Raw genomic sequence first — 15,546 nt, 5'->3', positions numbered from 1 at the left:
TTCACAAAATAGATGGCATCATGAGGAAGTAAAATGATGTGGATATATTGAAGTAACATCTCAAGACATCAGTCAGGAAGTTGGTCGCAAAGGGGTCTTCCAAATGGACAATGACTCTAAGCATACTTCCAAAATTGTGGCAAAATGGCTTAAGGACAACATAGTCAAAGTATTGGAGTGGCCATCACAAAGCCCTGACCTTGTATGAGGCTGTGCTACTTGTGTTAGTAAGTAACTACACCTTCACTTTGAGCCTCTTAGTTTCATCATGCTTTATGTCCTACATATAAAATAAATTGTCTTGTATTTCTGGCTAATTTTCAAATTATGGTTTTATAGATATAAGTCTGGCAAAATAGAGATTGTAGTATGATATCAGGTAATATCATGCTGGCCTTTGCTGGACACGCATTGGCCTACTGTTGAACAGAGTCGGTCTCAGTGTGTAAAAGAGGATACTGTTCTTAAATAGTTTTGTTAAAATAATAGCTTGAAACATTTCATGTTTACACAGGCAGTCCAGTTCTGATCTTTTGACACTTATTTGGTATATCTGATACATATCTGATCTTTTCCCAATGTGTAAACAGAAAGAACACACATGGAATCTGGTCTTTTGAGTTCTGATTCATACCATATACGTACTTGTACATTGTACTTGTATTTTTTGCACATGACCTGCACATCACATCACCAAGACTACCACACCAAATTTTGATAGGAACAGTGAAAGGAAATGAGCATTGCAACTGCGTGCTATTTCAGAGAATACATCAGTATGTATACACTAATCTGATATGGGTGACATATAAAATTGTCAGAACAGTACGAAGAAAAAAAATTGTACATGAAGAAAAAACCTTAGGATGGCTGTGTAAGCACAGCCTATGAAAGAAACCCCTAGGCACAGAAGTGCTCAAGTCACTTACTCAGTCATCCCTGTCGCGCATAGGGCAAGGTGCACAACTTCAAACTTAGAACTGGATGCTCGAAGAATTATAATTTTCACAGCATGCATGTAGGCCTATAGGATACATTCAATATTTGATTTAAAAAAAGATCTTATCTGGACATTTCAAAACCAAAGTATATTGCCATAAAAACACAATAATTGATAACACGCAAATCATATTCATGTTCATCTTTTTAATTTGGGTTATATAAGTATTTCTCTCGCATAGAAGTCAAAACAGAAAAGAAAAGAAAACGGGATATTTAACTTTTCATCAATTTCAATAAATGTTGCATCTTGTGGTTAGAAAATGTTGCATCTCTTGTGAAGATAGATTGAACCATGTATTCGGCCTAATATTCAAGCCCAATCTCTAATCTGTTGGTAGCTGGGCTGTATTAGCTATGATGTAGTTGTGTTTTCCTTGTATAGAAATGAAAACAATTACATTGAACTACACTAAATGTTGCCTAGTTAAAAAATATTGCCTCTTTTGTGAAATTACATGATCCATCCAAGAAGAAGAAGACGAAGAAGAAGAAAAAACTAATCTCTTAATTGTTGCTTGCTGGGCTGTAAATGAGCTGTAAATAGGCTGTCTAGCTGTGCTGTAGCTGTGTTGTATAGCTGTGCCATCTCCCTTGTGTTGCTCAGGGCTTGACGGTCAGCTGGGCCTGACCGTACACCTGCCTGAGTGCAGCACAGTCCAGACTGGCCATCAGCTTGGTGGGTCCCTCCCTTCGTGGGGTAAAACTCTCTGTCCACGTCAGGGACGAGCCAGCCAGGATCAGACTGGAATACACACATATACACACATGAGTATGCACACACACGCACACAAAACACACACACACACATACAGGTATCACTCTGCTCACCTGTAATGTTTATACTTGGGTGGCATGACTCCTGGCCCCTCCACGCGAACGTACACATCCTCCAGGTTGAACTTGAACGGGTTGGTGAACTCCACAGTCACAAACATCTCCTCACTTACCTTAGCCAGACCAGACACCTACAGAGAGGGGATGAGAGTTGGTCCCGATCCTGTCCGTGAAGACCCAGCAAGGATCGATAAACTGAGCATATTTGGAAAATACTTTGTATTCTATACCAGGGATGTCAAACTCTTTTCACAGAATTCAGTCTTTATTCGGTCTTCAACGAGGTCCGGAGGGCTGCACTGAAAATTGGTTATATTTCCTCGCCGTCAAAATTAGCCCAAAATAGTCCTCTATGAATTTTTCAGTGCTCCCTGACTGTCTAGCTTTCATTTAGCTGATTATTAGCGACGCTGAACACAGTCAAGATAATATCTGAATGCAGGTCCATTATAAGTTCTACAGTTTCGATTTGGTTTTTGTCATTTTAAAGTATATTGAGATCGCCCCCCCCCCCCCCCCCCCCCCAAAAGAAAACATAAAAAAATGTGCCGGATTGGACCCCTTGTGGGGGGGTGGGGGCGTATGTTTAACACCCCTGCTCTACAGAGTACAAATTGATTTGTTTCAGGCTGTGAGCATATTACCACTCCTAAAGACATGACCTCTGACCTGGACAGAGAGTTTGGGGTTGTGAAGAGTGATGACCCTCATGGCGGTGACAATCTGACCCGTCTCCTTGACCTTCCCAGTGGCTATGAAGTGGAGGTTGGCCTGTTCCACCAGCTTTCTCATGTAGTCCTGGGAACGCACCTGGATCACTTTCTTCTCAGCTGTGGACACACAGAGAGGACTTTCTTAGGATATGCTTTGTCTCCTTGAGTTTTACTTGAATTTTCATGTATTTTGTCGCGTCTTGCTTCAGAAATATTGGAGAGCAACTGGCTTGCCACTAGTAACTAGAATATTGATCTTACAAGAACCCACCAACCCACACACACCACCCCTCCTCCCCCAGCTGCCCACCTTTCATGGGATCCAATGTCACTTTAGGGGTCTTGAAGAGGAACTCAGAGCTGGTGACTCCTGTGTAATACACCACGTTGCCACTGACATACACGTCCCCGGTGCGAGCCTGGCCACTCTTGTTGTTGAACTCCAGCTTCAGCTCGAAGTCATCCCCCACCCTCACCTCGATCAGGGGCATGTCCAGCTCCACGTCAGCCTCTGGAAGGATGGCCTTCTCACGCTGACAACCATACTCCTCTGCCTTCTCCAGAACCGTGCGCTCCTCTGGGCTACCTGTGGATGTGGGAGACCACAGATGAAAGGGAAAGATTATACGGTTTGTTTCAGAAGTAGTCCACATTTAGAATCTGGGTTTTTCGAGTGGTCGTACCTCGTTCACACAGAGACAAAACCCTTCTTTTAACATTTAAATCAAATCAAATGTTATTTGTCACGTGCGCCGAATACAACAGATGTAGTAGACCTTACAGTGAAATGCTTACTTACAAGCCCTTAAATCAACAATGCAGTTTTAATGCTGTTTAAATTCATATATAAATTTGAGTTATAGATCTGTCATTCTCATTGAAAGCAAGTCCAAGAAATGTTAGATTTGTTCTATGTGCACTATTTATATGCTAACCATGCTTAAGTTTCATTTTTGTCTCATTTACTTTCAGTTTTGTATACCAGCTTCAAACAGCTGAATATACAGCGGTTTAGATGGTACAATGATTCTCTCCATGATACTTGCTTGTTTTGTCACGTAAACTGAAATTAGGCTTACTATTTGAATTTTTGCCAGCAGGAAATGATGGAGTGATTCCTGCATAGGTAATTTTTAATCTGTGTCCGGGAAAGTGTCCCTTTACGCTTTTGCTCTGTGACGCTCCCTCCTCTCTCCTCCCTTACCTTCGGGGAACTTGTACTGGTCAGTGATGTCACGCCTAGTGTCCTGGCCTGGAGCTTTGGTCACCACCATCCGGCCAACATGGCTGCTGTTGACTTTGACCGGCTCCAGGGTTCCATCTCTGGGGTTCCGCGAGTAGAACACCACATCACTGTTCACCTATAGAACAAATGGGACACATTCATCATGTAAAATTCCAGTAATTAGTCATCTATTGATATGTTTAGTCATATATAAGTCATATATATACTAGTAATACCAAAACACATGTACTGGTACCGTATGTTCACTATTACAATTGAGCTCACTGATTCAAACTGATGCAAACAAAAATGGACTGTCTTGGAAAGTGACCAATAGGGGTTGTAACATTTTGTATACTGTCCTGTGCAGTTGGTGTTTTGCGCCACTAGGATGGTGTCACGTCCTGATCAGTAAAGGGGTATTTTGTTATTGTAGTTTGGTCAGGACGTGGCAGGGGGTGTTTGTTTAGAGTGTCTCGGGGTTTGTTGGTCTATGTGCTTATGTAAGAGGGGGTGTTTATTTAGAGTGTTTCAGTTTTTTTTGGGCTGTGTGCTTATGTAAGAGGGGTGTTTGTTTTATGTGTTCCAGGGTTTTTTGGTCTATGTTCTATGTAAGTGTATTTCTATGTTAGTTCTAGTCTTTCTATTTCTATGTTTAGTTAATGGGGGTGTTATAGGGGTGTATAGGGGTGTTTTTGTAATGGGATTTGTGGGTAGTTGTTTCCTGTTTTGTGCCTGTGCACCTGACAGGACTGTTTAGTGGCGTTCGTTGTTTTGTACACGTGATTTGTTTGTTTTTCCTTCTTTTGATTTAATAAAGATGAGTATACACGTTCCCGCTGCACCTTGGTCTAATCCTTACGACGCCCGTTACAGATGGCTCATTGTTGTAGTATTTACCTCAGCAAACACGAAAGGTGCGTCGAACGGGAAGCAGATCTGGCCATGTTTGATGGCCTGGACGGATGCAGGGCCACACCTGTACATCCCTGGATACAATGAAAGACACATTAGGAATTAGTAATATCCCAAATAATTATATAATATAGTAACTACACAGCATGTACATTTCATAACATGGTTATGTAAAAATTATAACATGGTCAGTTAAATTGTGTGTGTGTGTTTCTGCATATGTGTTTGTGTGCGTGTAGCTGCGTATGTGTGCGCGTGTGTGAGTGCTTGTGCCTGTTTCTACAGTATATGTGTGTGTGTGTGTGCATGCATACATGCTTGTGTGTATGAACACCTCACCATCACTGGTCTCTTGGGGCGTAGCATCCACAGCCTGCCAGCCTCCAAACCCTTGAGGAAGGTCTGGTCTGCTCATGTAGCACTCGTTCCAGCAATGGTAGTTCCTACGGCAACACATCCATTCCATTATTTGACATTACCATAAATCATTCTAAAGGCAGTCTCTCCACTCATGAATTGTATTTTTAAATGTTGAAATCAAATCAAATCAGAAAAGGATTTGTCTGTCACTGGAACAATTCTACCAGATAGAGTCCTTGGTGCGTTGCTTGTCAATTCTGCCGTTCTCATCCAGGATGATGTCAGTTTTCAGGTTGCCGTCATTGTCGTGGGAAGAGAAGAAGTTGGTGACAACCCTGGCGGGGATGCCCAGACAGCGCAAGACTGCCGAGGGGGAAGGAAAGAAACTGTATCATCAGCAACAACCCAAAAAATTCAGACTTTTTGGGGGAATTCTGCACATCAAATAGTAGGAAATTAATTTGAGTAATTAATTATGAAATCCTCTCAAATATTTCACTCATTAGCATTGTAAAAATCCCAAAACTTTGCCTAAATGATTTTTGGGAAATCCTAGTTCAACATTTCTGGAATCATTACAGATTTCAGAAAAAATTGAATTTTCTGAAAGTTTGGGGAATATTGTAGCCTTATGCAGATCTCACAGGTGTTAAAGACAGCAGCGTAGACCCAGCACTGGGCATAGCAGACGGGCATCTTGCTGCTGGAGTAGTTGAGGAGGATCTCAGTACTTCCAGTCCAGGAGGTGGGTGCCACTCCGTAGGTGTAGTCACCACTCCAGCTTCCCACCAGCACGCCGTCGTCGTCACGAGAGTTCAGCTGGGAGAGAGAGGCAAACATACGGTTCTCTGCATCCGAAATGGCACCCTATTTCCTTTACAGTGCACTTCTTTTGAACAGAGCCTTATGGGCCCTGGTCAAAAGTAGTGCATTATATAGGGAATAGCCGGGCCAAAAGTAGTGCATTATATAGGGAATACCTTGGTCAAAAGTAGCGCATTATATAGGAAATACCTTGGTCAAAAGTAGTGCATTATATAGGGAATACCCTGGTCAAAAGTAATGCATTATATAGGGAATACCTTGGTCAAAAGTAATGCATTATATGTGAAATAGAGTGCCATTTTGGATGCAAATAGCCTGTTACAAGCCTGTGAGTTGTAAGTACAAATCTCTCTTCAAGTAGAAATGAAGAAGAGGCCATGACAAAACCTATTCCCCCTCAGGAGACTGAAAAGATTTGGCATGGGTCCTCAGATCCTCAAAAGGTTCTACAGCTGCACCATCGAGAGCATATTGACTGGTTGCATCACTGCCTGGTATTGCAACTGCTCGGCCTCCGACCGCTAGGCACTACAGAGGGTAGTGCGAACGGCCCAGTACATCACTGGGGCCAAGCTTCCTGCCATCCAGGACCTCTATACCAGGCGGTGTCAGAGAAAGGCCCTAAAAATTGTCAAAGACTCCAGCCACCCTAGTCATAGACTGTTCTCTCTGCTACCGCACGTCAAGTGGTACCAGAGTGCCAAGTCTAGGTCCAAGAGGTTTCTAAACAGCTTCTACCCCCAAGCCATAAGACTCCTGAACATCTAATCAAATGGCTACCCAGACTATTTGCAATGCCCCCCACCCCCTCTCCTCCTCTTTTACACCACTGCTACTCTCTGTTGTTATCATCTATGCATAGTCACTTTAATAACTCTACCTACATGTACATATTACCTCGACTAACCGGTGCCCCCGCACATTGACTCTATACCAGTACCCCTCATATATATTCTCGCTATTGATATTTTACTGCTGTTCTTTAATTACTTGTGACTTTTTCTTATTGTTATCCATATTTTTTTTATCTGCATTGTTGGTTAGGGGCTCGTAAGTAAGCATTTCACTGTAAGGTCTGCACTTGTTTTATCCGACGCATGTGACTAATACAATGTGATTTGATTTGCTTTGAAATGTGTCTTCTGGCAAGGAGTCTTTTCTCAAGCCTCCATGGAGTTTTCCCCCCTATAAATCTACTGTATGAAACGGTTGTACTGTAAGAACGTTGTGATCTTAATGGGTTCTCTGTATGGACCGGTGGTAACCCCCGTAACCCTCACCATGGCTGAGGCCTTCCGGGCTACTTTGATGGGGTCGCCCCTGTTGGTGATGGGCATGGCAGCTTTATCCATGATGAACAGACAGGCATCCAGCACCCCATAGTCAAACTGCAACAAGCAAAGTTCAGTTTAGTGTTCACTGAACTTCTTTGATGGTCACATAGAGAATCAGACAGTTTCTTAAAGCCAAAACAAAAAGATGACAGACAGGTAATGTGTATGGACTAAGAAACAACCGTCCTGCTATTTGATGTATAATGACTTACATGTGCAGTAGTTACAAATGAATTCTGCATGGTACAGATAGCGTATCACCACACCAAAACCAATCATTGCGTAGTTAGTAGTGGTGCACTGGGTCTCTCTGTACCTGGCCAAAGTTCCAGGGCCGCTCGGACACGTCGTCAAACGCCCCGTGGTAGATGACCCCCACCTCATTGAGAACACACTCCTCCCTCTCATTGCTATCATCCAGGAACACAGAATCAGCTGGTGGAAGGAAGCCAGAACAATACAATGGAATCTATTATCAGAATGTAGATGAATAGACTAACGAGATTAATAGAGCTAAATCGATCAATCAATCAGTCAGTACAAACAACTGTTGTGGGAACAGGCTAGTGTGATTGCTGTCATCAGTGAGTGTCACGGACCTGCCACCCAGGGGTTGAACAGGATATAGACGTCTCGACTCTCGTCCTGCCTGGTCCTGCGGATTCCATATGGCGTCACCACCGCCACGTACGTGCGCCACTTTCCCACAATGCAGTCTGGCGCTGGGGTGATCCCCACCGTGACCACGTTGTCTGCGCTGTCCAACACCCGGCCGGCCCACGGGCTCTGGCGGTCACTGGCCACAGACACAGGGATGTAGGTGCCCTTACTGAACTGGGGACTGCCCCCTGGTGGATAGGAGGAACAGTGGAATGACATGTCAGGGCAGGGTTAGACCTTGCTCTGGTCTTTGGCTCCGGGGTGCAGTTTCTTCTAGGTACAGATCTAGGATCAACTTCCCATCCCCCAATCCTAACCTTTACCATTAGTGGAGAAAATGTAAAACAGACCAAAGATCAGCGTCTAGGGGCAACTTCACCCTACACCAAGCCTTCGTACTAACACCCTGGACTAGAGCTATGGTAGACCTGTGGTAGACCTAACCACTGATACAGGAAAGAAAGATAAATACCTGCACACATTCCTCCTTAGTTTTATTATGATTCAAGTGGCGGTTATAAATGAAGTGCGGGAACATTCAATGAAAAAAAGATACAATGAATGTCCCCGCACTTAATGTAACCGCCACTTGAAACATAATAAAACTATATTTTTTTCATGACTTTACTTTTGGTACCCTGCATCTGGATGCAAGTTACTAGATGTACGTACAGTAAACTACTTCTTAACCAGTAACCAATGATACAGAGTTAGACATTTTTTATCTTAGGAAACTTTTTTAGGTGGGGGTTTCTTTATCTCACCGATGACGAACTCCACAGCGAACTGGTCGTCGGAGGGCTTGTAGGGACGGTCAAAGGTCACCTTCAGCTGGAACTCCTGTCCCCTGCGAACGATGAGGTGGTCGTTGGCGTACAGGTGGGTGGTGTGTTGCCGCTTATTGACCTCGTCTGGCTTCCGCAGCATGTTCACGTCCCAGATGTCCAAGAACTCTGATAGGAGAGTAGGAAGAGAACGAGGAAGAGAGAGATGAGGAGAGAGAGGAATATAAAAGGGGAGAGAGATGCAGACTTGTCATCGTAACTTGGGCCCTGATATTTTTCCATGTGACCTTGAGCAGTTATTCCAATAAACCTCTGTTTCAGTAAAAAGCTGAGGGATGGGCCTGGAGAAATATAACGTCTCTCAAATTCATAGACAGAGCTATGGATGCAGAGGAAGGCCCTAAAAATGGTTAAAGGCTCCAGCCACCCCAGTCATAGACTGTTCTCTCTGCTACCGCACGGCAAGCGGTACTGGAGCGCCATGTCTAGGTCCAAGAGGCTTCTAAACAGCTTCTACCCCCAAGTCATAAGACTCCTGAACATCTAGTCAAATGGCTACCCAGACTATTTGCATTGATCCCCCCCCCCCTCCCCACCCCTTCTCACGCCCTCTTTACACCACTGCTACTCTTTGTTGTCATCTATGCATAGTCACATTAATAACTCTACCTACATGTACATATTACCTCAACTAACCGGTGCCCCCACACATTGACTCTGCATCAGTACCCCCCTGTATATAGTCCCTGTATATTGTCATTTCACTGCTGCTCTTTAATTACTTGTTACTTGTATCTCTAATTGTTATCTGTATTTGTATTTTTTTTGAAACTGCATTGTTGGTTAGGGGCTCGTAAGTAAGCATTTCACTGTAAGGTCTACACCTGTTGTATTCGGCACATGTGAATAATACAATTTGATTTGAAGGACTGAACATCCATGACATCTAAATTATAGTTTTAACCAGATTTTGAGGCATTTACATTGTTTACATGTACGTTGTTTACAAACATTAGAGTAAAACAAGCTTATGTTTTGGGTTCTGATGAGGTACGACAGTTGAACTAATCATGAGGCATTTATAAGTTGCCTTCTTCAAGAATCAGTGTGTGCAGTCGTGGCCAAAAGTTTTGAGAATGACACAAATATTAATTTTCACAAAGTCTGCTGCCTCAGTTTGTATGATGGCAATTTGCATATACTCCAGAATGTTATGAAGAGTGATCAGATGAATTGCAATGAACTGCAAAGTCCCTTTTTGCAATGCAAATGAACTGAATCCCCAAAAACATTTCCACTGCATTTCAGCCCTGCCACAAAAGGACCAGCTGACATCATGTCAGTGATTCTCTTGTTAACACAGGTGTGAGTGTTGAAGAGGACAAGGCTGGAGATCACTCTGTCATGCTGATTGAGTTTGAATAACAGACTGGAAGCTTCAAAAGGAGGGTGGTGCTTGGAATCATTGTTCTTCCTCTGTCAACCATGGTTACCTGCAAGGAAACACGTGCCGTCATCATTGCTTTGGACAAAAAGGGCTTCACAGGCAAGGATATTGCTGCCAGTAAGATTGCACCTAAATCAACCATTTATCGGATCATCAAGAACTTCAAGGAGAGCGGTTCAATTGTTGTGAAGAAGGCATCAGGGCGCCCAAGAAAGTCCAGCAAGCGCCAGGACCGTCTCCTAAAGTTGATTCAGCTGCGGGATCGGGGCACCACCAGTACAGAGCTTGCTCAGGAATGGCAGCAGGCAGGTGTGAGTGCATCTGCACTCACAGTGAGGCGAAGACTTTGGAGGATGGCCTGGTGTCAAGAAGGGCAGCAAAGAAGCTGCCACTTCTCTCCAGGAAAAACATCAGGGACAGACTGATATTCTGCAAAAGGTACAGGGATTGGACTGCTGAGGACTGGGGTAAAGTCATTTTCTCTGATGAATCCCCTTTCTGATTGTTTGGGGCATCCAGAAAAAAGCTTGTCCGGAAAAGACAAGGTGAGCGCTACCATCAGTCCTGTGTCATGCCAACAATAAAGCATCCTGAGACCATTCATGTGTGGGGTTGCTTCTCAGCCAAGGGAGTGGGCTCACACACATTTTTGCCTAAGAACACAGCCATGAATAAAGAATGGTACCAACACATCCTCCGAGAGTAACTTCTCCCAACCACCCAGGAACAGTTTGGTGACGAACAATGCCTTTTTCAGCATGATGGAGAACCTTGCCATAAGGGAAAAGTGATAACTAAGTGGCTCGGGGAACAAAACATTGATATTTTGGGTCCATGGCCAGGAAACTCCCCAGACCTTAATCCCATTGAGAACTTGTGGTCAATCCTCAAGAGGCGGGTGGACAAACAAAAACCCACAAATTCTGACAAACTCCAAGCATTGATTATGCAAGAATGGGCTGTCATCTGTCAGGATGTGGCCCAGAAGTTAATTGACAGCATACCAGGGCAGATTGCAGAGGACTTGAAAAAGAAGGGTCAACACTGCAAATATTGACTCTGCATCAACTTCATGTAATTGTCAATAAAAGCCTTTGACACTTATGAAATGCTTGTAATTATACTTCAGTATTCCATAGTAATATCTGACAAAAATATCTAAAGACACAGAGGCAGCAGACTTTGTGAAAATTAATATTTGTGTCATTCTCAAACTTTTGGCCACGACTGTATATATCATTCATTTATAAGTCCAAAAATGGATATGGCAACTAACGATTCTATCTTCAACATAACGTAACGTATGGGATCCTGCAAGTTCAAATGTATGAAGAGTGATAGAGACATTCTGAAGGCCGATTACTTTGAGTGTTCAACTTTGGGAGCCTTCTTATCCTAGGTTAGACAGACAGCTTTGTATGCAGACTGTGGTGACGTATAGTAAAAATGATGAACTGTAGTCGAAGATCAACAACGTGGTTGTTGTTGGTTGTTCTTTTTGGGAAACTCACTACAAGATATTATTTAGATGGCTATGACTGTCACACCCTGATCTGTTTCACCTGTTTTGTGCTTGTCTCCACCCCCCTCCAGGTGTCGCCCATCTGCCCCATTATCCCCTGTGTATTTATACCTGTGTTCTCTGTTTGTCTGTTTCCAGTTTGTCTTGTCTCGTCAAGCCTACCAGCGTTTTTCCCGTACTCCTGTTTTTCGCTCTAGTCCCTGTTTTCTAGTTTTCCTGGTTTTGACCATTCTGTCTGCCCTGACCCTAAGCCTGCCTGCCGTTCTGTGCCTTTCGGGCTCTGCTCTGGATTACTGACCTCTGCCTGCCCTTGACCTGTCGTTTGCCTGCCCCCTGTTTTTGTAATAAACTTTTGTTACTTTGAACTGTCTGCATCTGGGTCTTATCCTGAGGTCTCAGAATTACTTATCATGAGGGGACAGCTGAAGTCGCTTCCAGTCTGTTAGAGGTTCTATATTTCAGTCATTCCATTCTTATTTAGAACCCTGCCTTGTGTTCTAGGGAGATAATGCTGAGGAACGGAGAACAGTGACGAGGCTGATAGACTCAGGATGTGTCTGAAGACGTGTGTTGAGATAAGTCTGAACGGAATGCCATTAATTTGTCAGTCAGCATCCTAAATCTACAGGAAACGTGTCAATGTAGGGTCTCTTCTCGTTTGTGACCAAGGCACATACTGACTCACAAACCAACACTCTGACGTACAAACACACTTCTGTCTCTCTCTGTCGCACACCACACACACACTCAAACACACACACGTACACGCACCCACAGACACACACAGGCTCCTTCTCCTCCTCACCCCTGAGTGGAGGGGGTCCTCGGGGCATCAGGCCAAAGGGCTCAAACTCAGGCACCTCCTCCCCATCTGCATTGGAGCTGGCGATGGGGGCGGCACTGCGTCCGCGGTGAGACACCTGGGGTTGTGGCTTGGCGGCGGGCTCTGAGTCAGACATGGTACCAGCGCTGAAACGTCACCTCACGTGCCTGGGACACAGACAAACGGACGAACAGAGAGAGACAGAGACAGAAAGTCAAACAGACAAGCAGACAATTCCTAGGTATGGTATCATATCACATGACAACTCCATTCATATTCAGCTAGCCCTTGGGGAGGACACTCCCAGTTGTACTGCAGATGCTAAGAGATTAACTGTTCCCACAAACCATCTGTTTCACATTGAGATAGGGCAGCAATAGCGAACTTGAGTACTGACCTGGATGAGGTGCACGTAAACTTTAACACAAACCACATGTCAAAAAAATTATATATATGACATTTGACATTTTCGTCATTTAGCTGATGCTCTTATTCAGAGCGACTTACAATTAGTGCATTTATCTTAAGTTAGCTAGGTGAGACAACACACATCACAATCGTATCAAGTACATTTTCCCTCAACAAAGTACTTATCAGCGAAGTCAGTGCTGGTTGGACTTTGGGAACCACTTCTATGTGTGTATTAGTGTGCATTATTGTAGTGACTAGATCAGTAAACTTAGGTTTGAAATGCTCTGTGGTTTCACTGAGTAGAGCCTGTGTTAATTTTTCCTTTCATTGTTTGTTTCCTTGCTGTATAAAGAGGAGCCTACTGATGGTGTAATTCCAGAAAAGCAGTTGGCAAGGTCGGACATTTTGGGGTGTTTGGTTGTTTGTTTTGGCGTGTTGTGTTATTCTCCGTCCCTTGTGGTTAGTGTGTCACCAGACTGTGCAGTTAATCTTAAAATGAAAGATTGAAAACGGTCGTAAATGACAAGGGAAACTTTAGTGTCAGTGTGTGGGGGACACAACAATGTCATCAGATTCCTTTGCTTAGAATCATTGTGTATTTTTGTTGTTGTTGTAATTTTGTCATTTTTATCATTTTCACAACGAGTAGTGTACCAGTAAAATGATGCCAGTATCTGTGGTAAAACTAACAAATGACCTTGCGCATTTACAATTAGTTAGGTAATAATATACATTAACAAACTATATCTAAGTCCAAACTTGGCAGTCCATAAAATGACAAGCTATTAGACCCCATCATATACTACAAGCAGTGGTGCAACATTACTAATAGTGGGTTAAATGTAAATAAAAATCTCGAGACATACTGTAAGTCAATAAAGCAGCACTGAAAAAGGAATTACCTCAACCAACCCATCCTCTGGGGGTCTCTTCCTTTAAAGCCTATTTTATTTGAGGTTAGGAGGGAGGGGGGTGGTTGTTTAATGGAAATGATTATGTAAGTATGGTAATGCTGTTTTAGTCATGAAATACACCATGGTTGTTTTCATATAAAATGTAAGTATGGCACAATATACGTCATGCAGCTTTGTGGCGCAAACAACTATTGAAGAATTTAGTTATGTAATGGGCGTGTGCTGTGCGGTGCTGGTCGAGGAGACAGGTTTGGGGTGTGGGACGATCTCGCCAGTGTTGGAAAGGTGAGTCATGGACCTGCACAGTGAAAGCACTGTTTCACCTTATCCACCCGTGGCACACACGCACCAGGCACACACACACGCACGCTCACATCGTGCCGTCACCCCCTTCATCTGAACATTTGCTGGTCAATGCTGATTGGGGAGAAACAACATCACCACAGGTTTTTAGCAATGTTTTCTGGGACAGTGCCGTGCCTTTTTGTAGGTGGAAATGCTGCAAGTTATTACTATTTTCAGCTATTAGTCAATGGATGATGCCATATTCATACTGTATGTATAGGGTGACATGTTCATAGGGCAAAATAAATGATTGTGCAAAGTGCAAAAAATACCTCAAACCTTATTATAATATACAGAAATCCTCCCTGTTTGATGCAATTTGCATCATATGATGCAAAATGCATCATACAGGGAGGATTTCTGTATTTTGAAAGTTTTTTATCTTGAAAACTTGATTGCTGACAGTCCCAAAAACATTTTGCTTATGTTAACAATGGACTAATGAAACAAATGCCAAAAGATAGTTTTTGGGTGGAGTTTTCCTTTAATTCGATTTTTTTCTTGAACAATGTGTGTTACAAAGAGGTGACTATTTAAATAGCGTTTCATAAACGGAGCAATATATAAATTGTGTTCTCTTTATGACGCACATTGTTCATCTGCCATGCTGCCAGATTATAATTAGGTTTTTAATATTTTTTGCACTTTGCACAATGCTCCTGCCCTACGAATATGTCCCTCATATACACAGTTTTATGTAGTGTGTACTTAGACACGGAAGCATTGTGCAAGGAACAAATGTGACTCCTGAAAAGTAAAACTTTTCAATAGTTTAACAGCATTTTGCAACCAAATGCGGATGTAAAGGAAAAGAAAAGACACAGAAGACACAAACAGTACTGCAACTGAATTTAGAGTACTGCAAATTATGCATTCTATGAGGCATCGCATTGCTTTTCATCAAAGCATTGTCAAATACATGCAGTATCAAACAAATAAGATTGGAGACAGAAAACATTGCTTGACGAGTGACCACTGAAGAGTAAACTCACCTCTGTAGAAGTTGAAGAGGGGAAAGCTGCAGTTGTCTGATAGAGTTGATCCTCAGGGGCTGAGTGTCTGTCTCTCTCACACACAAAGACAGGCTGCTGCTGGGGTCCCTCTGAATCCATTTATATACAGCAAAGGGAAGGGCCCTCTCCATGGCAGAGATAGGCCATGTGTGTGTGTGTGTGTGTGTGTGTGTGTGTGTGTGTGTGTGTGTGTGTGTGTGTGTGTGTGTGTGTGTGTGTGTGTGTGTGTGTGTGTGTGTGTGTGTGAATTTGCAAGAGAGCCAGCCCCAGGGTGAGTTGTTGCTGGGATGGGCTTGTGAGTGTGTGCGTGTGTCAAATCAAATCAAATTGTATTGGTCACATACACATGGTTAGCAGATGTTATAGCGAGTGTAGCGAAATGCTTGTGCAAAGTTTCTTAAGGACTTGAAGTGAGGTG

General features: G+C 43.2%; 1 protein-coding gene across 1 annotated transcript; it reads right to left on the bottom strand.

Moving 5' to 3' along the window:
* Positions 1-1,126: 1,126 nt before the first annotated feature.
* f13a (Coagulation factor XIII A chain) lies at positions 1,127-15,185 on the bottom strand. Its single transcript, NM_001173645.1, has 15 exons — positions 15,108-15,185; positions 12,428-12,612; positions 8,633-8,821; positions 7,808-8,056; positions 7,525-7,643; positions 7,155-7,262; positions 5,694-5,868; positions 5,274-5,412; positions 5,029-5,132; positions 4,675-4,763; positions 3,754-3,910; positions 2,860-3,135; positions 2,506-2,666; positions 1,831-1,967; positions 1,127-1,744 (listed from the first exon to the last, which is right to left on the bottom strand). Exons 2-15 carry the CDS (start codon positions 12,579-12,581, stop codon positions 1,603-1,605), a joined length of 2,199 nt encoding a protein of 732 aa, NP_001167116.1. The 5' UTR covers positions 12,582-12,612; positions 15,108-15,185; the 3' UTR covers positions 1,127-1,602.
* Positions 15,186-15,546: the final 361 nt, after the last annotated feature.

The sequence above is a fragment of the Salmo salar genome, chromosome 07 (assembly GCF_965601325.2).
Source record: "Salmo salar chromosome 07, fSalSal1, whole genome shotgun sequence".
NCBI lineage: Eukaryota > Metazoa > Chordata > Actinopteri > Salmoniformes > Salmonidae > Salmo > Salmo salar.
The sequence above is the reverse complement of the archived record's forward strand: the minus strand, read 5'-3'. Positions and strand labels throughout refer to the sequence as shown.